This window comes from Stenella coeruleoalba (assembly GCF_951394435.1).
Source record: "Stenella coeruleoalba genome assembly, chromosome: 9".
Classification (NCBI taxonomy): Eukaryota; Metazoa; Chordata; class Mammalia; order Artiodactyla; family Delphinidae; genus Stenella; species Stenella coeruleoalba.
In genome coordinates this window covers 81,826,674-81,854,299 of record NC_137155.1, presented here as the reverse complement: position 1 = coordinate 81,854,299, position 27,626 = coordinate 81,826,674, and the positions used below count along the sequence as shown (strand labels likewise).

The following is a 27,626-nucleotide window of genomic DNA, read 5'->3' as shown; positions in this document are numbered from 1 at the left end:
TCACTGTTGTGGCCTCTCCCGCTGCGGAGCACAGGCTCCGGACGCGCAGGCTCAGCGGCCATGGCTCACGGGCCTAGCCGCTCCGCGGCATGTGGGATATTCCCGGACCGGGGCACGAACCCGTGTCCCCTGCATTGGCAGGCGGACTCTCAACCACTGCGCCACCAGGGAAGCCCAGAAGTGGATTTATTTAGAGAGAAACACACTCCACAGACAGAGTGTGGGCCATCTCAGAAGGTGACAGTGGCCTCAATATATGACTTTTGAGGAAACACAAACATTCAGGCTGTAGCAAAAATAATTGTCTATAATGGCATTCATGTGTGGCTGAGCTGTTAGAGAAATTGTTTTGATCTCGAATCTGGGGAGTGGGTGTGTACATGTATAGGAAAAGGTACCAGGCAGGATAAAATCCAAGATCTTACCATTGTGTAAATTCAATTTCCTTTGTGAAATAGTTGCTGAAAAGTCTGCTCCTTAACTCTGCCTCCTTAAAATGCATCTTAGCCCACAGTCGTTTACCATTTGCTCCCTCAGATTGTCAGATTTTTGTGAAAAAAAATATATAGTATGAGAATTGTCAACTGTTTATTTTCTATCTATTCTGTCTCCTTAAAGAAATTGCCCGAGGGCAAGGACTCTTACTTGCCAACTCTGCTAGGTGCTCAATCACTGTTGCTAGTCATAACAATTATGAAAGTGGAAAAAGTATGCTTTCTAGTCAGTAGATGAAGAAGTTTGAGCACCTGTGTGCTCAACCCCACTCCCTGGTTATGGGGTACCCCAGGCAAGGGAAGAGAAGGCCCTTTTCCTTAAGGAGCCTGCAGTCTTATTTGTTCTTTCCTCACGTAGTGGCAGGTAAGGGCTAAGGAAAATCTGTTTTCCTCCTGTCTAAAGGAGTGTGTTGAGCAGGCAAAGGGGGCAGTAGGCAAAGGAAGATGGATAATCTCCCCGCCTATCTTGCCCTAGCAAGGTAGGTCTGCGGCTAGCCGGTAGGAGGCGATTCAAAGGACCGTGCCTTCGTTCGCAAGAGGCAGAGGCGCCCACACAAGACGCGAAGAAAACTCTGGCCTCTGATAATACTCTGCGCTCTTTTCTGGTTTTCCTTAGAAGGGGCCAGGAGAAACTGGAAGGTCTGGACGGCGGGAAAGGGTGGAGGTCCTCTGCAGTTCCACTTCCGTCTCCCAGTATCCTGTGGCTGATCCGGGGATGGGAGAGACGAGCTGAATCTGGGCAGCCGCGTAGAATGGCCGGTGGGAGAGCATTGCCAGCGCGGAAAGCCCAGCGGACTCCCTCCCGCGAGCGACCAGGTCCCCGGCACTCGAGTCCCGCCCCCGGCACGCAGGCCCCGCCTCGGCGGCCCCGCCCCTTCCCCGGACCAGACTGGGCTGCGCTCACTCCCTAGCCCGGGCCGGGGAGCCTCTAGGCGGAGGGGCTCCCGCCCACCCGCCCTGAGCCGCGGCGTCCGCATGGAGGAGCCGCGCGCTCCGCCAGCCGGGTCGGGGCCGCTCCCACCGCCGCTGCAGGGAGGCGGAGCCGCCGATGTTCCGGAGCCCGGAGCCCGGCAGCACCCGGGACACGAGACGGCGGCGCAGCGGTACAGCGCCCGCCTGCTGCAGGCCGGCTACGAGCCTGAGAGGTGACGCCCAGGGCAGAGCGCGCGGGGCGCATCCGGGGCGGGCGCGGCGGCTCTGGGAACCAGGCAGCGCTGCGGGGGAGGGGAAGAGTAGGTCCCACCACCCATGCCTTCTTACCGCCTCAAGCTCTCACTTCCTGAAACCGGGCTCAGATGCCCCGCACCCAGCTTTGGTTGGGGGATGCAGGCGGGCAGTGTGGAAAAGGTTCAGTGCTGTGTTGCACCGGGGAGCAGGTCGGAAGAACGATCCCTAAAATTTTAGTCCTGGATCTGACCTCAACTACACACCTGAGCCAAGTGGCTCCAACTCCTGGGGTTCAAACCGAGCGTATTGGAGTCCATGTCCAACTTTGCTTACTCCTCCTTAGCCGTTTCCTCCTAGAACTATCTTCAGAGTCTTCCTGGCAGGTGTAGGTGTCCAGATGGAGGGCCTCCTCGGAGTCGAGTGAGGACACCGTCCCCTCCTCACCATTCACTGAGGTCTGATGAGGCGGCCAGTGCAGCTCACCCCAGGGTCTCTCCTAAGATTCAAAACCCCCTCTGCCCTTACCCTGCTGGGGTCTGTTAGGGTCACTGGAGGAAGAGTGGAGGTGTTGATCTGGGCCCCAGGGGACTGACTGAAAAGGAGACAGTGGCTAATCTCTGGATTGTATCGCAGCTTGAAATGCAATCCCACTGTCCTTCCGGTCCAGAGGATTTGGACTTCTTTCCCTGTCCCATCTGTTGGTGCTCAGCAGCTTGGGGAGGTGACCTGGAAGCTGGGTTTGGGGGGGTGGGGTGGGCGGTGGTCTGGGGGAATTAGCCCTGCAGCTCTGCCCAGGGGTTGGCCTCTTATGTAAGAACTTTTAACGGCTTAAGGGGCTGCTGGGTGAAGGCTGGCCCTTCCTGCCCCCGCAGGCTGGCTCTCTAGAATTGACAGTGGTTCTGGCAACTGTATCCTTCCTCCCATCCTAGAAATCCAGCTACTGGGGCTCAGGGTCCAGGGCAGTAGAGAGAAGCTACAGGAGGTGAGAGAGTGTGCTGGGGCACACGGGACCTTGATAGAAGCAGTGCCTTGGTTGGAGAAGGTATTGCAAAAGTATCATTTCAGAACACCAGGAGCATCCCTTCTCCAGATTGTACTTCTGCACCTGTACTATCCCCACACCCCCACCAGACTCTGAAGAGTCTGTGTAAAACCTGAGACCCAGCCAGGTGGTGTAATGAGATTCAAAACCTGCTGGCTAGACCTCCATCTGCCATCACTAGCTTAAAGCTGTGGGAAGAGGACAGGGTTCCGTGAGAAGTCTAGGTCTGAGGCCAGAGTTATTGCTCTCTGGCTTGAACTTGGGCAAGCTATGTCCCCTAACCCAGGTCAACAGTGTTATTAGCACTCCCCCACCCCACCTCTCCCCTCGGAAGTGTTTTGAAATCTTGTCCCTTCAAATAGCCCCAGACTAGAAAGAGACCTCTGGGCTCCCTGCCTGGTTATGGGTGCCCCCCCTGTCCTAAGGAAGGGGCTTGAAGGGGCTTGGGTCTGTTCTGTTCCGTTGCCCTCGCAGCTGCTAGGTGTGGAGCCTCAGGGGACCAACAGCCCTTCCTCGAGCTGAGGAGGCCACTGGTTGCCTGGTGTCTCCTCCCCATGGAGGAAGCAGCGGGGGGGGGGGGGGGGGGAAGATCAGGAAGAGGGAGGAGGAAAGCTGGGGGGGGATTAACAGTTTCTGGAAGAGGACAGCCTAACCCAGGGCTGAGCTCAGCAGCTTAGAGTAATGAGGAGCCCTGACACAGGTCAAAGCAGGAGGAGACGGGTATGGGGCTGTGAGGTCTGTGGCCGCCAGGAAGAGGACTCTCCCCACAACTCAGCCTGGCAGCCTCCTCCTCTGGTTCTGAGTTCTACGCTGGGGCAGGTGTCATGCTAAGGTCAACTGAGATGGCAGAACCCAGCTGCTGTCCTGGGCCCCAGCCCTGGTGGAACCCTGAATAGTACCCTAGTTGCAGGAGATAGTGACCCAGGGCAGGTCCCTCAGAGACCCAGGGAGACCACAGGGGTAGCCCGTGTGCTGTGCCTGCAATGCTATCCTAGCCCCATCCTTCTATGGCTAGAAAGGTGCCCAGGACAGCCCTGAGTGGCCAGGTGCTTTCTGTGGCTGGTCTCACTGCTCTGCCTCCAGGTGGCCGGTAGGAGGTCCTAGTGCTGGTCCCCTCAGGATAACCCTCCTCCCCATATGGCTCAGGCCCTCCGGATGAGTCTGTGAGTGCTGAGGGATCAAGTACGTCCCAGGCATCCCTAGCAAGTTGGCCCCAATCCCCACTCAGCAAAGAACCCCAGCAGGCCCTCTCCCCCCTTCTCAACACCAGAGGGCCTCCAGAGGCCCCCATCAGGAGCCTCCTTGGGGCTCCCTGGGTGGAGAGGGAAGGTTGGGCGCCTGTGATTTTTCTGGTCCCCCCCAGTAAGAAAGAGGGCACTGTGGACATCTGTGAGCCCCCTGCAGCACTCTCAGCCTCACAGGCCTCATCACCCCAGCTCTGTGGGAAGCCTCCCCTCCCCTCTGCACACAGATGGAACAGGCTGTGTCTTCCTGGCAGGGTCCCCGGGCATCACTGGGGGGGCTGGGCATCCCAGGGAGTTTCCCTTGGGCCTGGCTGCCACCACACTGGTGAGAGGTAAACAAACCCAGCCTCGAGGGCTGGGGATGGAAGGAGTACCACAGACAGCCGCCTTGCCAGAGAGAGGACTGTGTCCCTGGCCCGGCTTTCCCTCACTTCACCGAGAAATGAGCCGTAGGGACCATAGGAGGACAGAGGGAGGAGAGCGAGGCATTTGGGCCTGGGGCAGAGGGTGTGGGGGAGGGGTGGAAATCACTTTCTGGCTTCTGGTCAGGCAGTAGCGTTAGTAGTTCTGGTCACGCAAAGAGGGAGGGTCTGCCCGCTGACACCCCACCTCCTCCCATGTGAATCAACTTGCTACCTGATCTTACTACCTTCATGTAGAAATCTGGGTCTTGCTGGGCATCCAGGGCCACCAAATGTCTGCTTTGGGAAATTCTCAAAACTTCCCTAGCCTCTGCCCTAATTTATATGTATACATACTTGCCTAGGCCAGGCCTGTGATCCTCCCTCACCTTCCCACCACGCTACCCTCCCAAATAAAAGCAAACTTTCCCCTCTGGGGTTAAAACCTACGGTATCCACACTACTTTTTGATCTGGGGATGAGACAGGACGTAAGACTGAAGCATTGGATCAGGGGTAGTACCTGTCTCCAACCCCTCCTGAACTGTAGGTTTTGCATCTGTAAAGCAGGGGTGGGGTGGGACACCTAATAATTGGCAATTAGTAGATTGTAGAGTAAATGTGATCATTTATGAAAAACGCCTGTAAACTGCAGAGGGCTCCAAGGCCACCCAAAGGTCAGGGATTGTCATTGTTAAGGGTGCCTGACCCGTAGGACTGATGCCCGGTTGTGGGGAGCACGGGCGGGTGCACTGCCCGGAGGGTACAACCTCAAACTGCTGCGTTGGGGAGCTGTCAGCCCAAACCAGTTCCTCAGGGCTCCAGGCCCTGGTTAAAGTCTGAGCCTTAGTCTTGGGAAAGGTAAACCGTGTGAGAGGTAACCTTGGGGCTGGGGAGTAGGGCCAGGGGAGACTCAGGCCGGCGGGGTCGTATGGCTTGGGGTGGCCCAGGATGCTGGCGGGCGTGGGGGAGGCGCTGCGGGGAGCCTAGGAGGCGGGACGTGGGGCGGTGGAGGGGGCGTGTCCCGGCCTGGCTCAGCCCCCTCCTCCCGTTGGGTCCACACGTCCTCCCCCGCCCCGGTCCCGAGTGGCCGCTGTGCCACTGCAGGCGGTCCTGGGCGTGCGCGCGGCGGCGGCTGCTGGGCCGGGCTCCGCGGGGCTCTTTGTGCTGTTCCGGGCGGAGGAGGCGGCGGGCTCCCGGGGGAGGGGCGGGAGGGGAGGGCGGCGCCCTGGGCCCGCCCCGCCGCTGCCGCAGCCCCCGCCCCCGGCCCTCCCTGCCCGCGGCGGCAGCGTGGCCGTGGCGCGGCGTCAGCAGTAGCAGCAGCGGCAGCAGCGGTAGCGGGGTGGCCCGCGCGGGTGTTTATGTCGGGTCGCGGTGTTTTCTGGCAGCATGGCGGACTACCTGATCAGCGGCGGCACCGGTTACGTGCCCGAGGATGGGCTCACTGCGCAGCAGCTGTTCGCCAACGCCGACGGCCTCACCTACAAGTAAGCGCTGGGGGCCTCGGCCCTACCTGGGTGCGCGCACTAACGCGCCGTGATCCCCCCCCGTTCCCGGCCTCGGCCCTGCACGTGCACAGCTCCCCCCTTGGTGACGCCCGCGTCCCCGGCCCGATTCGAGCGACTTGGGCGGGGGGCGGGGGAGGAGGGCTGGGCAAGGGAAGGAAGGCGGCCCGCGCCGAGAGCAGACGGACGTGGCACAGCGACATCGCGGCCCTCGGTGCCATGCCCCGTTTCTGGCTAGATCCGGGTCCGGCCTGCCCGCTTCCTCCTCTCACGGGCATCTTGGCCGCATGGAGGGGCCTTGGGGCGTGTGGGAACGCGAGATGTGGGAGTAATGGAGACTTTTCCCAGACCTTGGTCCACGACACCCTCTCAACTCCCAGCGTCACCACGAGGGCAGAGGGGGCCCTGGAGCCCAGCTAAGGCAGCTGCTTGGGTGTTGCCCCCAGGAGATGCCCAGCTGGGCAGTTGGGATGGCTCTTTTTTTCCACCGTCCGGTCCAGCCGTCTTTCCACTTGTGCCCCTGGCTGCCTACAAGTTAGTACTGGTGCCCCCCGGCCATGAGTATTCTTGGACTATCACCCACCCAAGCCCACCTCACCCAGGATTTTTGAGGAGGACAAGACCTATCCATTTGCCTCTGGCGTAACGTGCTTTTCCTTGGGCCCTGGGCCCGTTGTCCTGTTGGCTGCAGGCCTGGCACTAGCTCTTCTGTTGGCTGCAGGACTGTGATGCCAGGAAAGAGCATCAGGACCTGGGACTGGGGTGGAGTGAGGATGCTGGTGAGCCAAGAGCATCCCTGCCCCGTCTCCTGCCAGTTCCTGCCTTTGCCTGTAAGCACTCCTGCTTGGCAGGCGGTTTCCCTGGACACCAGGATACCCAGTCACTCCTGAGGAGTGTCTCCTCTTCCTTGTCAGAGTAGCTGGGGTGTGGGCCAGGTGAGGGGTGTATACAATACCTAGAAAATGCCGAGAGGCCCAGACTCCAGCATTTCTTCCCTGCCTCTAAGTGAGCCACAGAGGCCTCTTCACTGTACAGAAGAAGGGGTGCGAAGGGACAGGGGCAGTGAAGATTCTTTATTTCTTTGGTGGTCTTTGATGAGGGGGGATAGAGTATCTATGATATAGTTTCTGTGGAGTCTCCTAGGGAAATTGTTCTAGGCCTTGGGGCAAATTAAAGACCCCACCCCTCCCGTCCACCCCGTAGCTTTTCCTTCCTGCCCTGGGGTGCCCGATGGCTTTGCTTAGTCTGGTTGGGGGTGTTCCTGAACACCATGTGGCATTTGCTTTTGGTTGTGTCTGTCTAGGCCCTGTGATTTCAGGGAAATTGAACGTGTCAGGGCTCCTGGGCAGTGACACTGTGCTTTGCCTTACCCATGCAGGCCTGCATTCCCTTTCCGCGCTAGTGTTGGCCACTGCCATGCTTTGGCTGGGCCTCCAGCGTCCTGGTCCTAACTATAAGGCCCCTTCCTCCCCTTTCCCATCCCAGGCCATGTCTGTTGGCTGCTCCCGTCCAACTGGGCAAACCTTTAGCAATGCCTGCTCTGTCAGAACATGCCCCGCACTCAGCCCCCTGGGGTCCCTCTGTGCTGTTCTGAACCGTGTGTGACTCAGCAGCCCTGGCACTGGGCTGTGCAGCTTGTCCTGTGCTGTGTGGTGTGCATGCCATGCTGCCCTACTAAACAGTTCTCAGGTATATTGTGTGTTTATTTATTGTCTCCCCCTCTCAAGATCGAGAAGTTTTCAAGGGCAGGCACCATATCTGCTGTGTGCAGCATTATGGGAACATCTAGGTTCCTAGACGAACTCTGAGCCCTGAAGGCAATGGACATTTGGGGCCCACTGCCTTGGTGGCGCCCTAGGACCACAGAGCTTACGCTGCCTTTGGCTCTAGCTCTCTGGGCTAAAGTCGACAAGATGCTAGCGAGGGGCATGAGGGTGGTTCAGTCCTGACATGGCACGGGGCTCAGAGGCTCTGCCCGTCTCCCCACCCCCATGCTGCTTCCCCTGGCATGGCAGGCCCTGCCCTTTTCAGGGACCCCTCCTCACCCAGGAACAGTCACTCTCCTCTCTTCACAGCGATTTCCTGATTCTCCCAGGATTCATAGACTTCACAGCTGATGAGGTGGTGAGTACCTCTTCCACTGATGGGGTAGAGGGGCTGTGTATGTGGTGCCAGAGGCTGATCTCTTGCTCAAGGGCGGGGTGTGGAAGAGACTTTTTCTTTCTTTCTTTCTTCCTTTCTTCCTTCCTTTCTTCCTTTCTGTGTTGGGTCTTCATTGCTGTGCGCGCGGGCTTTCCCTAATTGCGGTGAGCAGGGGCTACTCTTCGTTGTGGTGCATGGGCTTCTCATTGCGGTGGCTTCTCTTGTTGCAGAGCACAAGCTCTAGGTGTGCGGGCTTCAGTAGTTGTGGCACGTGGGCTTGAGTAGTTGTGGCTCGCAGGCTCTAGAGCGCAGGCTCAGTAGTTGTGGCGCTCGGGCTTAGTTGCTCCATGGCATGTAGGATCTTCCCGGACCGGGGCTTGAACCCGTGTCTCCTGCACTGGCAGGCAGATTCTTAACCACTGCGCCACCAGGGAAGCCCGACTTTTCTTTTTTTAAAAAGCTACACCTTGCCTCTTTTGCAGCTTGTGGGATCTTAGTTCCCCAACCAGGGATTGAACCCGGACCCTCAGCAGTGAGAGCGCAGAGTCCTAACCACTGGACCACCAGGGAATTCCCGGGAGAGACTTTTCTTGGGAATGTGGTGGATGTAACCTTCAGTGCTGTCAGAGAAACTGGCACAGTCAGTGGATTATGCCTAATGGGTTAGAGGCAGCTATGGGGATTTGGGGATATCCTGAGGGGTGGGCCTGGCCTGAGGCCAGAGGGCTCACTGACAGAGCCTGAGGTGAGGTTCAAAAAGGCCCAGAGAGGGGCTTCCCTGGTGGCGCAGTGGTTGGGGGTCCACCTGCCGATGCAGGGGACGTGGGTTCGTGCCCCGGTCCGGGAGGATCCCACGTGCTGTGGAGCGGCTGGGCCCGTGAGCCATGGCCACTGAGCCTGCGCGTCCGGAGCCTGTGCTTTGCAATGGGAGAGGCCACAGCAGTGAGAGGCCCGCGTACCGCGGGGGGGGGGGGATGGCCCAGGGAGGAGGTGGGCATGCACGTGTGTGTGGCTGCTTTATTACTTACTGGATTTTGTCTGAAGTGCTAAGCAAAGACATCATAGAAGCCAGTAAGATTATGGAGACTTTGGAAGAGGTGGACAGACTTGTCTGTGGATCCATGATATATAAGAACTGGCAAGAGGGTTTGAAGAAGTTAGATTGTGGGGCTTCCCCGGTGGCACAGTGGTTAAGAATCTGCCTGCCAATGCAGGGGACACAGATTCGAGCCCTGGTCTGGGAGGATCCCACATGCCGCGGAGCAACTAAGCCCGTGCGCCACAACTACTGAGCCCGTGCACCACAACTACTGAGCCTGCGCGCCACAACTGCTGAGGCCCATGTGCCTAGATCCTGTGCTCTGCAACAAGAGAAGCCACCGCAATGAGAAGCCCACACACTGCAACAAAGAGCAGCCCCTGCTCACCACAACTAGAGAAAGCCTGTACACGGCAACGAAGACTCAACACAGCCAAAAATAAATAAATAAAATTAAAAACATTAAAAAAAAGAAAAAGAGATGAGGTTTAAAAAAAAAAAAAGAAGTTAGGTTGTGGACAAATACAAGGAAACAGTGCCTCCCTTAACTGGAGGGGCTCAGCAATAAACCAGGTGAATGACCAATGTCCTTTACACAGTTAACATATGACAAACCTACAGGAGCCCAGGGGCTAATACTGATGGGTGTAAGTCATTTCATGGAAAAGTTAGACTATTCTATCATAAATTAATACACATTAAAAAAAAAGTTTTTCTGTTGCTGTTATCATTGATATGTATTCAGGTCTGATTCTCATGAAATGCCAGAGGGCCCGAGTGTCCCTGGATCACTCATACGTTGGGGAAGCTCATGTCCAGCCTGTGTAGCCAGTGCTGACCCAGACAGCTTTTTCAGGGGGAAATGAGGACTGTTCTGGATATATTCCCCTTGTGACAGCAGCCAGGAAGCCTTCTTGGTTTGGCTGTTCCGTTTCGGAGCACCCTGGCTTTGTGCCAGATTCTGGGCAGGGTGCAAGGAAGAGAGGGATGGGAGAAGCCCCCTGGCCGTCAAGGGTCTCCCTGTCCTATGGCCCATGTCAGGAGGCTGTGGCTCTTCTCCTGTGCTAGGATCAGAGAGGAAAAGGGGCAGTTTTCTAGACTGCAGGGCCAGGGTTCTCAGCCAGGGTCTGGGAATGGACCGCAGGGGCCTTTGTGTCTCCAAAAAATTATATAGCAAAGTCTGTGTCTGAGAGTTTTGAGGGCTAGGATCCACAGCTGTTGGCCTGACTCTCAGAGGAATCTGTGATCTGGCCTTGGCTGCCACTCACAGGCAAATGCTTCCTGAAAATCCTTGCAGTCCTGAGCTCTCCCTTGAGCTGCAGACCCTTAGTCACCTATTCCCCTGGATTGGATGTCTAATAGACTGCTTCCCACGCCTCCACATTCCCAGTGCCCAGCATCTCCCACCTGGACCTGTCAGCAGCCTCCCTGGTGGTCTCTCTGTTTCAGGCCTGGTCACCTAGAATCCCATCCCCACATCGGAACCCGAGTGACCTCTTTAAATCAGATCATGTCTCTCCTCCGCCTGAGGTCCTCCAGTGGATTCTCATCTCAAAATTGAATGCAGGCTCCTTTCAAGGCTGCATATCCTTGACCTGCCCCCTGCCTCTGAGCCCTCAGCTCCCGCCTCTTTCCCTTCCCTCCACTCTACTAGCTTTTTCTTTCTTAAACGCACCTCAGGGAGAATTGGAATCAGAGGCGGGGTTTCACACACAGCTCCCTCAGCCTGAAACAACAGTCCCTCTTTGGGGACTTTCTCTTGATTAGTTTTCATCTGTCGCCTCCCAGGAAAGAGGTTTCCCTAATCCCCACATTCTTTCTCCAGTGGTCACTTTGCCTCGTTTGTTGCCTTTGGAGCCATCACCCCAACTGGAATCGCCTCGTGCACGTTTCGTGTGTGTCATTTTTCCTTCCGAGTATAAGCTCTGGAAGAGGTAGCAGAGACCTCAGGCACCTTGCTCACTGCTGTATGCCCAGGGCCTGTCCTGGTGCCAGGTACATATAGCAGCTCAGTAAATGTCTGTCAAATGAATGATAAAACTTTTCACATAGCCTGTGTCTCCACCTTCAGGACCTGACTTCAGCCCTGACTCGGAAGATCACGCTGAAGACGCCACTCATCTCCTCCCCCATGGACACTGTGACAGAGGCTGACATGGCCATCGCCATGGCTGTGAGTTGAGCACCCGGGTGGGGACCCCAGGGCCAAGAGGACCAAGTGGGGTGGGCGTCAGGAGGAATTGGAATCAGAGGCGGGGTTTGCAGAGTGAGGAGGGTTGGCCCCCTGGCTCTGACCATTCTTCCCTTCAACCCCAGCTGATGGGCGGTATCGGTTTCATTCACCACAACTGCACTCCAGAGTTCCAGGCCAACGAGGTGCGAAAGGTCAAGGCGAGTACCAGGCCCGTCATGAGAAAGAAGATGCCCTCTGGCAGCCTCCGCCTCACAGGCCCTCCCAACCTCCCATTGCCAGCTCTGCGGGCCGGTGCGCTCCCTGGCTGGTGGCTGTGGGGTGTTGTCTGCCCTTCTCCACAGTGGGAGCGCAGGGCTCAGCCCTCGTTTCCCCACTGGCCTCTTGCCCCATGGCGGGCCCTGGCTCCCCTGTGGCACAGCCAGGAGACCCTCGGCCCCCTGTGGCCAGACTGTACACACCTCCAGCTTTCTTCCAGCCTTTTCCTTCCCCTGTCTCTGCCCGCAGAAGTTTGAACAGGGCTTCATCACGGACCCTGTGGTGCTGAGCCCCTCGCACACCGTGGGTGACGTGCTAGAGGCCAAGATCCGGCATGGCTTCTCTGGCATCCCCATCACTGAGACGGGCACCATGGGCAGCAAGCTGGTGGGCATTGTCACCTCCCGAGACATCGACTTCCTCGCCGAGAAGGACCACACCACCCTCCTCAGTGAGGTACCCGCGGGGCAGGGAGAGCATGGCTGGGGCAGAGAGGACCGCACATCCCGGGGCCTCAGGCCGGTGCCTGTGACCAGGGACCAGAGGGAGGCCTGGCTCCCTTCTCTCTCACCTGCCAACCTGCAGGCAAATGTTCCTTGCCCCACAGGTGATGACACCGCGGAATGAGCTGGTGGTGGCTCCAGCGGGTGTGACATTGAAAGAGGCAAACGAGATCCTGCAGCGTAGCAAGAAAGGTACCAGGGAGGAGGCGGAAAATGCAAGACCCCCCGCTCCCCCAGCCCGGCTCCCTGTACCCCAGAGCCCCCTGTTCCTTCACAGCCTTGCAGGTTGTCCCTGCAACTAGGCTGGGCCTCAGGGAAGGTTTGAATGATGTCAGGCTGGAGCGTGACTTCTGAGGTCTTTTTCCTGGCTCAGGAAAGCCCATCCCTTATTTGGCATCTTCACAGTATATTTCCCAAAACGACTAGTCCTGTGAAACACTCATGAAAAAAGGGCTCCGTGTTCTTATAAGTCTGAAAAATGCTGCTTTTCTGTATTCCCCATCTTGCATAAAGAATTGTACGTTACTTTATCAAAGGCTCTGAGAAGTCTTGTGGTTAAATTTATTTGACATTGAGGCTGTTGACATAATATTCATTAGGTCCCTGTGGGACCTACTGGGAAATGCTCCCCTGGCCCGTACTGGATTGTTTTCTGGGGTGGTGTTGGGCAGGACACACGTTCCTCCCTGCAGGATAGCCTCGTGTTTGTGCCCTAGCTAGGAGTTTTTTGACCGCTGTGGCCTGTGGCCCTTCAGGGGAAAGGCTGCCAGTGCTCAGGGGCTGCCCACTGAGCCTGGCTAGGCCACAGGGCAGGAAGAGCTCCAGGAACTGGGTTTCTTTGCTTCCTGTTCCTTGGGCAGAGAGCCAGGTCCCTAGGAGCGCTTCCTGGGTGGGTGCTGTCACCTAGTGGTTGGTTTGGGTACTGCAGTGGAATCTCTGGCCTGGTCCATTTTCATTCTCACTATCCCCCTACCCCACCCTCAGAAGCCTGCTCCTTCAATTCACCCCTGCGTTCCTTGTCAGGGAAGCTGCCCATTGTCAATGATCGAGATGAGTTAGTGGCCATCATTGCCCGCACTGACCTGAAGAAGAACCGGGACTACCCTCTGGCCTCCAAGGATTCCCACAAGCAGCTGCTGTGCGGGGCGGCCGTGGGCACCCGTGAGGATGACAAATACCGCCTGGACCTGCTCACCCAGGCGGGCGCCGACGTCATAGTGCTGGTACGGACACTGCCCTGGAGCAGGGGCTGTTCAGTAGAGTTGAGGCTTATGAAGACCAGGTTCACCTCTAATTAAGTCCGGGGTCAGAACTGAGAGGGTCGCTGGTACTCTGACAGCTCAGAACAAACTGGGACCCCTCTGGGGGCCCTTCGCGCTCATAACTTGGCCCTAGTAGTTACCACTCACATTCAGTGAGCACCTCCCACTTGCCAGGCGCTGCACTAAGGCGTTTATGCAGATGAACTCAGTCCTCACAACAGCCCCCTGAGGTACGATCACCATGCCCACTTGTCACAGGGGGAAACCGAGGCTCAACAGGTTAAGTAATTCTGTTTGGTTCGTGAGTTGGTGGGAAGTGGATACGACCGCAGGCACCATCTCTTTGCTGTGAGAACCAGTCCATATTGTGGGTATGAAAAGGCTTTGTCTGCTGTGAGACTGTATGTTAGGGGTGCTTAACCTTTGGGGGAAGGCAGGCCCCTTTGAGACTCGGCCGAGAACTGTCCATTGTCTTCCCAGAAAAACACAAAGGTGTGTTCTCATGTATCTTTGATACAATTTCAGGATTTGTCCACTTAAGACCCCCTCCCTCAGTGAGGATTCTCAGCCTCCCAGCCTAAGCTTTCCTGTCCCCCTTCTCACAGGACTCATCCCAAGGGAACTCTGTGTATCAGATCGCCATGGTGCACTACATCAAGCAGAAGTACCCCCGCCTCCAGGTGATTGGGGGGAATGGTGAGTGCTGGCCCTTGCCCCCTCACTGTGTAACCTTTCTCTGTCCTTTGGCATTCCCTGGTGATGGCATCGCTCTTGGCATGGAGGGGCAGGGAGCTGAATGAATGGGCTTTGGTCACAGTAGGTGAAGGGGAGGTGTAGACTGGGGTCCCAGGAAGCCCCCGGGCAGGGCAGGGGCAACCCATCCTCACACTGTTCCTCCTCTCCCACTCCCCCTCCCCCCCAGTGGTGACAGCAGCTCAGGCCAAGAACCTGATTGATGCTGGTGTGGACGGGCTACGTGTGGGCATGGGCTGCGGCTCCATCTGCATCACCCAGGAAGGTGGGTGTCAGTAGGAGAGTGAGCGACTGCCACTTAGAACACCCCAGTCGCCCTCCACAGGCCCTGGGGCCTCAGTCTCGCTCCACAGATGCACGCGGAGTGCTCACTCAGCCAGGCCCCTTTCTGGGATAGTGGGTTCAGGGGTGACCCAGGCTCAGACTCTGCCTGTCTAGCCCACTGACTTGGGGGGAGGCAGGTGTAAGATGAGGCTACCGTGAGTTTGGGGTGTGTGCCAGTCTGCTTCTCAGATTCTGGTCAAGGAAGTCCAATCTGCAGGCCCAAGACTGGTGTATCTGGCCCCTTGGTCACGTCTGGGCGTGTCTCCCAAACGCTGAATGACCCATTTGGTCTTCTCTGCCCAAAACATCTTCCCACTTTGGTCTCTAAGCCTCTGCTTTTAACTGTCTACCTTCGCATTAGCTGACCCCTGAGGTGAGATGTGGGCCTTCTCCACAAATTAACAGATGTTAATTGAGGACCTACTGTGTGTCGGGCGTTGTTCTAAACCTTGGGGTGCAATAAGAACAAAACAAACAAAGGTACCACCAGAGAAGTCTTCTTTTCTCCTTTATCCAGCCTTGCATCCATCCTTAGATAAGTGCTGGTTCCTTAGAATTCTCGCTTAGAAATGTAACACTTAAGGACCTTGGACAATTAAACTTAAAGAAATGCAAGCCAATATCCCAAAGGAGGCTGTGAATACCTAACTCTAGTAACTTTGTAAGGGAACTAGTGCCTGGAGAGAGGTGAGGCTGAGGCCAGTGCTGATGCTGCCGCCGGAGTCCCCGTAGTGCTCTCGTAGGTGGGGCGGTCCAGGTTCCTGGAGTGCGCTCCCCTGGTGTTATTTGCTGCCACTTATGTTTCTGCCACATTAACGTCCAGCCCTGTCCCTTCTCCCAAGTGGAGGCAGGGCACAAGGAGAAAGGGGCCTGTACTGCACCTGGCTCCCCTTGCTCTTGACGCCTTCATCTTGTGTACTGTCCCCAGTGATGGCCTGTGGTCGGCCCCAGGGCACTGCCGTGTACAAGGTGGCTGAGTACGCCCGGCGCTTCGGGGTGCCAGTCATAGCCGATGGTGGCATCCAGACCGTGGGGCATGTGGTCAAGGCCCTGGCCCTTGGTGCCTCCACAGGTGAGGGGGCAGGTCTGCCGGGGATCGGGCAGGCCGGTGGGGGGGCGGTTGGGAGGGCCATGGGGCTAGAGGCGCTGACCCCCCGACCACTGCAGTGATGATGGGCTCCCTGCTCGCTGCCACCACGGAGGCCCCCGGCGAGTACTTCTTCTCGGATGGCGTGAGGCTCAAGAAGTACCGGGGCATGGGCTCGCTGGACGCCATGGAGAAGTGCAGCGGCAGCCAGAAGCGCTACTTCAGGTGCTACTTCGGGCAGATCAGCTCCCAGCCCTGCAGGTCCACCCGAGCCTCTGGCTGCCCCAGGTGGCACCCGGTCTCCATGCCACAGTTCTGGAACCCCAGGCACAGGGCCCGTTGCAGACCTGGGGTGGCGCCGGGGCCACCTCACTCGGAATCCATGCTTATTTATGCTGTAGCCCAGGGAGTGGCGGCTTTGGGGGTCCTTCTGGGTGGTAGCCCCTCTGCTGATACCCTCGAGAGGTGGGGTGGGGTCCCCTGAGCCACGGTGGCGGGGCTCAGTCTTCCCGCCTTCCGTGCAGCGAGGGAGATAAGGTGAAGATCGCGCAGGGCGTCTCGGGCTCTATCCAGGACAAAGGCTCCATTCAGAAGTTCGTGCCCTACCTCATAGCGGGCATCCAGCATGGCTGCCAGGATATCGGTGCCCGTAGCCTGTCTGTCCTGCGGTGAGTGCTACGACTAGAGGGGCAGCGGGTGGGGGGCATCAGGGAGGCTCCTGGCGCCCCCGTATTTCCCATTTCCTTTCTCTCTCTCTCTCTCTCTCTCCTCCACCCTTGGTGCCCCTGACCTGCACCACTTCCCTGCCTGCAGGTCCATGATGTACTCAGGAGAGCTCAAGTTTGAGAAGCGGACCATGTCAGCTCAGATCGAGGGTGGTGTCCACGGCCTGCACTCGTAAGTGTGGCAGCCTCCTTGCCCCAGCTGGCTGGCACTGGGTCAGGCAGGTGGGGCCGTGGTTCAGAGGCTGAGCCGAGGTCTCAGGGACCCCGAGGACCATCTGCACCAGGGATGGAGGCTGCTGCAGGATGACCCCCATCACCCCCTCCTACAGGGCCCAGCCCACCCTGAACCCTGTCCTTTAGTCCCCACGCAGGCAGGCCCTCCCATCCCCTCGGGCACCTCCCCCGAGCCGGGCATGGGAGATGCGGCCTCCAGCCCCTCCTGGGCTCCCCAGCCCTTGCTTGCTCAGAAGCTTGGTGGCTGGTGGCAGGGGCTGGCGGTGCTGGGCTCTGGCTGGTGGCGGCACCAGGCAGGCAGGTGGAGGCTGGGGGCATGAGCCCTTGGCGGGGAGAAGGGCAGAGAGACAGATGCCAGGGCCGGCGCTGGGGCGACCGTGGGCGGGGGCAGTGCTAGTTGGCAGCAGTAGTTGCAGGCATGCGGCCCCGCCCTGGTCGAGAGGGCCTGTCCCCCCAGGCATAGGCGGGCATCTAACCTGTGTCTCTTTCTGCCCCATCCTCCCGTAGCTATACCTTTCTGCCGTGTAAGTAACCGCGCTGCCCGGGCCAGGCGTAGAGTAGAGCAGGGGCAGTCTGGGTGGGGCCTGGGCTGGGGCGGGGCGTTGGGTTGGGGGCGTGCTGGGGTGTAATCATGGGACATGGGCCCTAGTACTAGCATCTTGCTGGGGGCAGCTGGCGGTGGCCCCTCCTCCAGAGGAACCATCCCCTCCCGGGGTGCAGAGAGATGTCCCTGACCACAGGCCTGAGGCTGTCCTGTCTTGGACTGGACCCAGTGACCACAAGGGACCTAGGCCACAGTGCCTTCAGGGGTGGGGTGGAGACGTGGGAAGCAGAGGCTCAGATTGGCCTGACCTTGCTCTGTGAGGATGGGCCGTGCCTTCCTGAGCTGTCTCTCCACCCCGGCACTGAGGACAGTCCACCAGCTGCGGCTGTGGCCAGAAGGAGCATGGCTGTCCCTGGGCCTGGCATGGTTCTTCCGGGAGCCTTGGCCTGAGGCGGACAGAGGCACGTGGCCTGCTTCTCATTCCCTCCCGCCCCCTGTGGCTGACAGGCAGAGGCTTCTGCAGCTCACTGCCTCTCCTGAGTCTGGGGGCCACCCGGCGGCCCAGGGCTGGCCTGGGCAAGGGGGTCTGGGGTGGTGAGGCCACCTTCCCGCATACCCACTCTCAGTTTCCCTCTTGCCTTGTGCCCACAGTTATGAGAAGCGGCTGTACTGAGGATGGTGGTGGAGGCCCAGGCGGCGGAGGGGTCATGCCCCAGGGTCCCCCTTTGGGTACAGCCTCCCTCCATAACTGAGTGGTCCACAGATTTGCACTACTGGTTCCCCAGCTCCTTTCCAGGGAGAGAGGAGGGGAGGCCCTGAGGGTCTGCGGCCCCTCCCTGGGCTTCCCCCGCAGAGTCAGGACTGCTCCCAGGCCGGGCTGCCCTGGGAGCCCCCTGGGTTCCCCCTTCTTCAGTCCCCCTGAGCCCAGCCAGCCTGGGCTCTCAGGCCCTGCGCCTGCCTCAGGTCTTTCTTGCTGCAGCCTGCTCCGGCCCGGCTCCCACCCCTGGGACACGTGGCCCCTCCTGGCTTCTCCTGTAGGGCACCTCCCTCCCTAACCCCCACCCCAGAATCGGTGCTCTCCTGGCCCTGCCTCTGGCCCCTTCCTGGGCTGCTGCCCCCTCAGCCATGTGGCACTTCTGGGCTCCTGACCTAGGCCAGAGGGAGGTCTCTGCCCCCTACCCCTGGCCCTGGCCCTGGGGAGGAGGCGGCCCGTCGTTCCTGGCTCGCCCCCACCCCCAGGTGGACCGTCCCTGCCCTCTCCTCTCAGCTGCAGTTGAAGGCTTTAAGTTTGCACACTTTGGGGTCACAGTTGCGTCATTGTATGTTAAATACTCTGAATAAATCAAGAGGTTTCAACGCCTCCGCCATCCTGTCTCTGTCCCTTGTCCGCTGGACAGCGAGCCCCTCCCCTGGTGGTAAGCTGGAGCCCAGAGCCCCATCAGAGCCGAGCCTCCCTGGGAAGGTGGCGAGTGCTGCGGCACTCCAGGGGGTGCTGGCGCAGGTGGGCCGCGTGGCACGGGGTCTCCCAGGCCTGCGCCCACACCGGCTTGCCCGGCTGCTGCCAGCTGGCCAGCAGCTCCTGCAGGCAGGCCCTGTCGCAGAGGGGGTCGTCGTGGCTGTAGAAGACTAGCGTCGGCCTCGCGGGCGGCTGCCAGAAAGCGCTCACCGCAGCCTCGTAATGCCGAATGGTGCAGCCCGCGTGCATGGCTGTGGCCCTGACCACCGGGCCCAGGGCCTGCGGTCTCATCAGCTGAGACACACCTGTGGGTACCAGGGAGAGGGGGCCAGTGCCCATTGTCATGTGTGGCTCAGGACCCGCCTTCTGGTGGGGACAGCACTGACACATGGGCTGCTGAGTATCCCTAGAGTTGGGGGTCCTGGGATGTTCACATTGCCTTCTCTGCCTCTGTTGTAGTTGGGCAGCGGGCACCCAGCTGTCCCACCAGGTACAGACACCATTCGGGGCAGAAGCAAGGAAGATGGCCTGGGAATGCTCTGGTGGCAGGAAGCAGAGGGGGCAGAAGGCCCTAGCTGTGGGTAGTGAAGAGCTGGAAACATCCCCATGACTGCCAGGGAGGGGCTCCCTCAGCCCACTCTTGGCATCCTGGGCCGGTAACTGCCCTCTCCCAGGCCCTTCCTAAAAGAGCCACGTGGCCTGGAGTCAGCCTCTCTCTGTGGCATTTTCCAGCTTTGTGGCATCTTCAGGGACAAGAAGGAAAGTGCTGGACTGTTGGGTGGGTTCAGAACTGGTTCAACAATGGCTCCAGGAGTTGTTGCAAAGTGACTGGGTCATCGAGAGTCCCCAGAGGCCGTGTGCCCTGGAATCTGTGGCCTTGGTGAGCACCTAGGAGTCTGAGGTGACCCAGCTGGGTGGGAGAAGGATGTCTGGATACCAGGAGATTGTAAAAGATGCGACGGGATGGACCAGAGCGAGGCCATGTTTCACGGTTTGCCTCGCACACTGCTTTACAGAAACCATCCCGGAAGCAATTTGACCAGGAATTGAGATGGAAAAGATCTAAGGATTTTTAGAGACATTCCCAGTCACTCTGCATGAGTTTTCCTTTTGAACTAGATGTAGTTGGTCAGTTAGAGCTGAGAAACAGAATGGGTTACTTTGTAACAATAACCTTCCTGTACTTGGTATGTTAGCATTAGTTTGGTCCTTCTAGAGGAAGTTAGAGCACAGTGGTCCTCAAACTGTGGTGGGTATCGGAATCACATAGAGAGCTTAAAAACCCAGAGGCCCAGGCTCACTGAAACAGGATGGGCTCTGGGCTTCTGAATCGTCACTCAGCACCAGGTGATTCTGCTATTTACCAAAGCTCGAAAATCACTGTTGTAGAGGAAACCTGTGTGCATCCAATTACAGTTGGCCCTTGAACAACGTGGGGGTTAGGGGTGTTGACCTTCCACGCAGTTGAAAATCGCATATAACTTTATAGTTGGCTCTCCACATCTGCATATCTGTTCCACATCTGCAGATTCAACCAGCCTCAGATCCTGTAGTGCTACAGTACGTATTTACTGAAAAAATCCCCATATAAGTGGACCTGCGCAACAGTTCAAACCCGTGTTGTTCAAGAGTCAACTGTACCCGATTTCTGAGACTCTGCAAAGCCTGTGTCCTAAGAAAATTTCAGAAGGCACAGCACCTACTTCATGGCCTCACTGTGGGGATTATATGAGTGAGTATGGAAAGTTACAGGCGCTTAGTAAATTAGCCTTAATAGAGGCTGCAGATAAAGGCATGCCAGGCTGGACCCAGACAACACGATCACTCTGCGTTGTAAATTCAGCCACAGTGGGGGAGGCCCAGATGGGACAAAACAACAGATGCTCCGGGTAGGAAGGCCACATCAGGTGGACGGTCAGAGGAAACCCAGAGCCGCATTTGGGACAGACGCAGATCACAGACCCCTTGGTCGGCAGAACTGCCTGTCTGCCTGGAGTCCAGCCTGGTTTGTGTGGCCCAGGTGCCCCCTCACCCTTGCCCCGCACACTCACCCAGCGCCATGCGGTCCAGGCTGTCGAAAATACGGCACCTCAGGCACTGGGCCACGCTGCTGTGGCGCCCCAGGTCCTGGCCCACGAGCAGGAGAATCTGTGCAAAGGTGTAGCCACCCAGGGAGAGCGCCTGCATCGCCAGTGGGCGGCTGGCCAGTGCCCCAGGCCCTCACAGCAGCGCCAGCACTCGGGCAGCTTGCCCCAGGCCCCGGTGCGGGCACAGGAAGCAGCTCAGCATGCTCTCCACGGCCAGCACGTCGCAGCCGCAGGCCAGGTAGGGCTGCAGGTACTTGGCCTGGGCAGCGGGCTGCGCCCCCAGCCATAGCAGGAGCAGAAGCATAAGCATGGGGCAGGGCCCCCGGGACCCTAGGGGGCCCGGCTTGCAGTACAGGTGGATGGAGCAGGGGAGTTGGGTCGCCGTCACATCGGTGGGGGTGGCAGCGGGGCCGTGGCTGGTGCACCCTGGAGGACAGGTGAAGAGTGGTGGTTGGCCGTCAACTCTGGCTCCACCTTTCCCCACACATCGCTCTCCGATGGCACGACTGGGTAGCTCAGGAGAGGTCGGATTAGCCCTCTGAGGGCCCTTTAAGCTTCTGTGGTTCTAATGCCAATCAGGAACTGGTCAGCCAGCCCAGAGAGGAGGGGTCAGCACCCCAGCTGCGTGCAGCTCAGCTGCCCTCAACCTTTCCCTCCACCCACTCCCCTCACACCCGGAAGTGCAGTCTGGAGAGGAGGCGGGACCAGCCCCGGGGGCTGGTGGGGAGGCAGCGCCCCCCTCCACTCTTATGAAGAGCTTTTTGCTCCTTCAGTATCCCTCCAGGCTTGTAGGGCCACACACGCCCCAACTCCAGCACCTCTGGTCCTCCGCCCTGCTTTACCCACAGGCTGCCCCCCATCTGGAGGTTGAGGGGCCAGTTCTATCCACCCGAGTGCACCCCCAGCAGCCCTTCTGCCTGCAGCTGAGGGGAGTTTGGAGTAAGGGCATCTGGTGAGAGGGTAGTGCCAAGGTCAAAGGATGCAACTTCTCCCGGGCCCCTGCCCTACTACCCCCGCTCGCCGTACCTGTCGTCCTCAGGGCAGTGCCCCTCACCTGCAGGGTTCGGACTCACCTGCATCAGCCTCCTCCTTTACCACCTGGCAGCTCAGCTCAGGAGGGAAGATGGGCGGGGTCAGGAAGACCTTGGTCCCCAACCTGCCGCTCCACGCCCTCTTAAGCCCATTGGCGGCCTCAGCTTCTGGGCTGGGAGCCAGGGTGTCTGGCTCCCAAGGCATCCACATCCCCAGCTCAGTTGAAGTCAGGGAGGAGGCATGTGGGTTGCAAGGGGCAGTATTACCCTGGGACGGGTAGACACCAGCCTTTCCCTCTCTGTGTGCCTCTGCCTGGGTTTCTCCACTTGTGATCCTAACCGGGGAAAGAGGAGCACCCCCCCCCAGGCACCCCAACAGCTTCCTGTCTTTTGACCCCACACGTCAGCTGCTCCACCTCACCCTTCACCTTTCAGGGCAGGATGACCTCAGGATGGCCAAGCACAGGGGCTGCCCCAGGCAGGAATCCAACCCAGGAGACCTTGTCTCTCATAGCAGAGGGCTTTTTGCTTCTCCCTCTTATGCCCCTCGCCCCCGGGAGTTCCCTCTGAGGCAGGAATATCTGAGGATCCGAGGGGTTTGACATGCTGTCAAGGTAGGTAGGGAGGTTCTCCCCAGAGAAGAAAAGATAAGTCAGGACTAGGGCATCAGGGGCTGAGCCGCTGGAAAGGAGGAGGGAGCCAGGAGGGGATGTTGCGTAAGGACCTGGCTGTGACCCTGCACGTCACTCTCCCAACCCCAATTTTAACCTCTTCCTCCCTACTGCTCCCTCTTGGTGAAAAGTGGACTAATGAGAAACAAAACGTGTGTCTGCACTGCGGAGTCCGAGCTTCAGGAAATCAATTAAGGGGAGGGACTTCCTTCGGACCCCACACTACCAGAGCCCTCCGGCGTCCTCGTCGTTCTCCGGGAAGGACGTGGCTCCCACTCCTCCCTGTGGTTCACAGTGCTTCCAACTCCTTTCCGTGCCTCTGGCCTCTGGGAAAATGTAGGGACAAACAGTAAGAAGGACCTTTTATGGTGGAGATGCTGTGAGGAGAAGAGGGGCGGGGCAGAGAGTGTTCTCTGCTCGGGGATGCGGGACTCCCGGGTCTGGATGCTTTAGGAGCAGTGCGGCACTGCATCCAGCAGGTGGCGCAAGAACCCAACGACCTGTGGGACCCCAGGGAACCCCGAGTGGGGTAGTTTCCTGGGCGACCGGCAGCCTTTCTGAAAGCCCTGCCCTTGGCAACCATTCCCTGGCTGCCCACGTCCATAGTAAAATTTGGCTTCTGAAGGACAGGATGGGGGTAAAATAATCTAATCTGTCAGAAGGGAGAGAGGCTGGCTGGGGGGTGGGGAAAGGAGTCTGAAAGACCCGCCATCTGCTGTCATTTATTACTGAGCAACAGCCACTGTGGTAGGTGCATCTTACCCTCAGCAACCCTATAAGGCAGTCACACCTATCCCTTTGCTATGGATGGGGAAAATGAGGCTCAGAGAGACAAAGTGTCCCGCCCAGGTCACCAGCTGATAAGAGGTACACCCGGTTAGGAAGCTGGGTCTGCCTGGATGTCCCCCTCCATTCTACTGCACCTCCTGGCGGGTGTGAAGTGTCCAAGCCCCCAAGGGAAACTGGCATGGGGGGTGCTGGGGGTCAAAACTTGTTGGGAGACCAGGAGAGCATCCACCCCTCCTAGCCCGGCTGTCCTTTCCTGGCCTGGGTGGGGAACCCCTCTGCTCAGGGCTCCCCTCACCTTGCGGGGGCTCCCCTCTGTCAGAGACCACAGAGTTGGGGAGGGGAAGGGATTTAGGGCTTCTGGAGGTTATGTGAACCCTCTGGAGAAGCCAAGGACAGGAGAGCTCACCAAGCAGGAGCTGGAGCCCAGGGCTATTCTGGGGAGAAGAAGCAGGAAAGGATTCCACTTTAGCAGTTGTGCAGAGGAGAAAACCGGCCTCAGCTGGGTCAAGGGACAGAGATCGGGAGGATTCAAATTCAGTTCAGTGATCGGATCTGGTCTCAGTCCCTGTGATCTCGTGTCTCTGCCTGTTCCATGTCTCCACCAGGACACTGACCAGGATCTCGTGCTGAACATAACCAACACCCGACTTCTGACTCCCTGTGTTAGTCCTCCAGAGAAACAGAACCAGTAGGAGGTAGGCACACTATATTTATTTATGCCTGAGAACAGGAGAGCCATCCAGTCTGAGTCCAAGTCTGGAAGCAGAAGATCCATGTCCCAGATCAAAGACTTAGGCAAAGAGAGCAAATTCTCTCTTAGCCTTTTTTTGTTCTATTCAGGCCTTCAGCAGATGGCCCACACTCAGGAGGGCAATCCACTTTACCCAGTCTTACAGATTCAGATGTTAATCTCATCCAAAAACACCAGCATGAATACCCGGAATGTTTGACCAAATATCTGGGCACCCCATGGCCCAGTCAGGTTGACACATAAAATTAACCATCACACTCCCTCACTATCCTCCCAGACCTTTCCTCCTTAAATCTACCCTGTCTGGAGAATAGCAATTCCATTCTATAGTAAATTTCCACAGTAAAGCCTGGTAAACTCCAGGCTTTACTATGGCCTGCAAGGCCATGTGTGATCTGGCCCCAACTACGGCAGACCTTGTCTTCTATCCCTCTCCCCTCACCCATTCTGATCCCACCACACCAGCCTTGCTGTCCTCGAATGCTTCCACCAGGCCTGAACCCTCCACTTCCCCAGAAATCCACAGAGCTCACTCCTTCACTTCCCTTGGGTCTCTGCTCCAGCAGCATCTTGTGAGACAGACCTTCCCTGACACCCTGTACAAAATAGCAAACTGCTCTGCTTCCCCCTCCGCTGGCACTCCCTCTTCCTGCTTTGTTGTTTTTCATAACACATCACAAACATACTCTCTGTTTACATGCATACGGTCTGTTTTCCCTCATATGTTTTCATCATCGAAAGCAGTGTTACACATAAGTACTTGTTGAATGAGTGAATGAATAGGTAAAACACATATTCATCATCTAATACACACCAGTAATTGTAGCAATGCTGAGATGCAAAGATAGGCAGGACACCATGTTCCCTGGAGGAACTGGGCACCTAGCAGGGCAGATAAACTTGATGTTCTATCTGTGGGCAGTAGCGTGTATACATGTGATAACACAAAGACCAGCTGCACTTAGAGGGTTTACTCTATGCTGGGCACTGTATTGTGTCATTTAATATAGCCCCGTGAAGTGAAGACTCTTTCCTCAATTCCAGAGGAGAGAACAGGCTCAGAGAGACAAGGAGATTTGCCCAAGGTCACCCAACTACTCAGCCACTGAGCTGAGATTGTGACCCCATCACTTGCTCTCTACCCCCAAGTCCCTCCTCCTCCCACTTTCCTAGGGGAGCCCAGGGGTGGAGAGGGAAAAAGAAGAGAGGAAGGGAGTGCTTCGTGTCCCACAGGAGAGAGGTAGAGCAGGACGAGCTGGCAGAGGGCCCTGGGTGACAGGGCACCTTGCCAACCCCTGCTGGCCTCCCCCTCCACTGCTGTGGCCTCTGCAGCCCCAGGGGCTGACTGAGCTCCCTCCCCTGGCACCAGCCTTCTTTGCTACAACCCCACCCTTGCCTGGGGCCTGGCTACACGGGGATCCCTTTCTGGCCCAGTGAGGCATATAACCTCGGGTTGACAGGCGTCCGGATGCCAGGGCAGCCTGGCTGGCCAAGGGTGAGGTCACGGGCTGAGCACTCCATGCCCAGCCCCTCCTCCCTCCCAATGCAGTCTCACTCCTTGCCCTGCCCTGCAAAACTCCCCCTCCGGCCTCCCTCCTGCACCGCAGCCTCGCCCCATCAGGCTCTGGCCTCCCCTGGCAAGGCCTGGTGTATTAGTTTACTGTGGATGCTGTAACAAATGACCACAAATTTAGCCTCTTAAAACAACACGAATTTATTCTCTTATAGTCTGGAAGTCAGAAGCTGAAAATGGGGACTTCCCTGGTGGTCTGGTGGTTAAGAATCGGTGCTTCCACCAGGGGCGGGGTGTGGGTTAGTTCCCTGGTTGGGGAACTAAGATCCCGCATGCCACGCAGTGTGGCCAAAAAAAACAAAAACAAAAACAACCAAACAAAAACAAACAAACAAAAAACCAAAACAAAAAAAGAAGATGAAAATGGATCCTCCAGGCTGTGTTCCTTCTGGAGGCCCTAGAGGAGAATCTTTTCTCTTGCTTTTCCCAGCTTCTAGAGACCACCTGAATTCTCTGGCTCTGGACCCCTTCCTCATCTCCAAATCCAGCAGGGCATCATCTTCAAATCTCCCTGCCTTTCTGACCTCTGCTTCCATTGTCACATCTGCTCTGACTCTGACACTCCTGCCTCTGTCTAGTACGGACTCTTGTAATCATTGAGTCCACCTGGATAATCCATGATAACGGCCCCACCTCGAAACCCTTAATGTGGTCTCATCAGCAAAGTCCCTTTTGCCATCTAAGGTAGAGAGTCACAGGTTCCAGTGCTTAGGATATGGGCAGTTTCGGAGGGCCGTTATTCAACTTACCGTGCCCAGCTGGGCCAATGGCACGTTTACCTGAGCCTCGCTCCGCACTAAATACCGTTGACACTATCCCACGCCATCCCGGTGAGGCGGTCATTGATCTCCACTGTATAAATGAAGAGACCGGCCAACTCCAGAGCCTGTGGGCTTGCTGTGATCCCAAGGCTGCCTCCTCAGATTGGAAATGAGCCCCTCCCTCCTGGGAACTCCCACACGGGCCCCTCTGCTTTTGCTTTGAGTCCCTTGGGTGTGCATCTTGGTCTGGCCTGCAAGCTCCCAGAGGCAGGGCTTGTGTCTTAGCTCCTGGGGCCCTGGCATGGTGCATGGAGGAGTAGGTAGGTGGGCAATATCGGGATGGGAAGAAGAGAGAGGATTTTGTGGGTTGGGGTTCATGGATGGGCTCTGGCGGACCCCCGGCCATGCGTGTCAGGTTGTATGTCTATTTTTCTGGGCAGCGGGAGCAGAATTTCCACCAGATTCTCAGAAGGAGTTCGACCTCCAAGGATCAAGAAACCCTACTCTGGGGCTGGCCCTCACCCCCCCTTTCCGGGGCTCCCTTCTCTTAACCGGACTGTTGCTGGCGCACTCAGCACCAGGGGCCAAGGCCAAGAAGGCTGTGAGGTGTCGCTGGGACGAGGGGCTGGTCGACGGTGCACACTGTGAATGGCACGGGTTTAGAGGCTCCACCTGCGGTCCCTTCTCCCCTGCAATCAGTCAGTGATTCAGTATTTTTTAATTAATTAATTAATTAATTTATGGCTGTGTTGGGTCTTCGTTTCTGTGCGAGGGCTTTCTCTAGTTGTGGCAAGCGGGGGCCACTCTTCATCGCGGTGCGCGGGCCTCTCACTATCGCGGCCTCTCCCGTTGCGGAGCACAGGCTCCAGACACGCAGGCTCAGTAGTGGTGGCTCACGGGCCTAGTTGCTCCGCGGCATGTGGGATCTTCCCGGACCAGGGCACGAACCCATATCCCCTGCATCGGCAGGCGGACTCTCAACCACTGTGCCACCAGGGAAACCCTGATTCAGTATTTTTTGAGCTTTCACAGTAGGTCTCTCTGCCCTCCTCCCATGTCACTCCCTGCCCCTCCCTCCCACTGGCTGTGAGGGTCTGAGTGGGTGCAGCCCTCCCCTCAGGGCAGAGCGCAGCCTTGCCTGGGGCCGGGATGAAGTGGGCTGTCCTCACCTCAGCAACTTACTGCCCACCTCTGCCTTCCCTTATTGCCTCCCAAGCGCCTGCGTGCCCTGAATCTCCCGGGGGTCTCCGCCCTCCAAGCTTTTCCTGTTCTTGTCCTGCAGACGTGACCTCACCCTCCTATTGGCAGCGGTCAGGCCCTGAAAGAAGAAGGGTGAATGTTCTTCTCAGCTCTGCCCCAGACAGGACTGGAACGCAGGTCTCCCGGTTCCCAAGTGAGGCTGCTTCAGACACATTATTATTACTATTACTGTTATTGGTAGAGTTTGATGAGTGGCTTATTTCACGTAGTAAAACAAGAAGCATGTTATAAGCATCTGCTCCAACCGCCTGAGGCAATAGTGTTTCTGGTTCGCTCCCTCACGCGTGCCCTTTTTCCTAGAAAAGTTTTACAAGGGGCTCCGCCAACCCGCCT

The 27,626-nt window shown here is 57.7% G+C and overlaps 1 protein-coding gene across 4 annotated transcripts; it reads left to right on the top strand.

Moving 5' to 3' along the window:
- The first annotated feature begins 1,337 nt into the window (after positions 1 to 1,337).
- IMPDH1 (inosine monophosphate dehydrogenase 1) lies at positions 1,338 to 27,429 on the top strand. Of its 4 annotated transcripts, XM_079932286.1 has the most exons (16): positions 1,466 to 1,639; positions 5,736 to 5,834; positions 7,928 to 7,976; positions 11,105 to 11,206; positions 11,350 to 11,424; positions 11,732 to 11,938; positions 12,090 to 12,177; positions 13,009 to 13,208; positions 13,853 to 13,943; positions 14,170 to 14,265; positions 15,253 to 15,396; positions 15,492 to 15,636; positions 15,936 to 16,079; positions 16,225 to 16,308; positions 16,878 to 16,894; positions 17,566 to 18,301. In XM_079932286.1, exons 1-16 carry the CDS (start codon positions 1,470 to 1,472, stop codon positions 17,664 to 17,666), a joined length of 1,812 nt encoding a protein of 603 aa, XP_079788412.1. In that variant the 5' UTR covers positions 1,466 to 1,469; the 3' UTR covers positions 17,667 to 18,301. The 4 variants fall into 4 exon arrangements, with proteins under 4 accessions (XP_079788411.1, XP_079788412.1, XP_079788409.1 ...); XM_079932285.1 differs by lacking the exons at positions 16,878 to 16,894; positions 17,566 to 18,301 and adding an exon at positions 27,316 to 27,429 and having other exon boundaries at positions 1,338 to 1,639; XM_079932283.1 differs by lacking the exons at positions 16,878 to 16,894; positions 17,566 to 18,301 and adding an exon at positions 19,899 to 20,120.
- The last annotated feature ends 197 nt before the right edge of the window (positions 27,430 to 27,626 follow it).

What these genes read in the sequence shown, in the direction of transcription:
- IMPDH1 (XM_079932286.1), top strand. Translation starts at nt 1,470, where the DNA reads ATGGAGGAGCCGCGCGCTCCGCCAGCCGGGTCGGGGCCGCTCCCACCG. An exon ending in CCTGCAGCGTAGCAAGAAAG is followed by an intron (nt 12,178 to 13,008) that starts GTACCAGGGAGG and finishes GTTCCTTGTCAG; the next exon opens with GGAAGCTGCCCATTGTCAAT. An exon ending in AGCCAGAAGCGCTACTTCAG is followed by an intron (nt 15,637 to 15,935) that starts GTGCTACTTCGG and finishes CCTTCCGTGCAG; the next exon opens with CGAGGGAGATAAGGTGAAGA.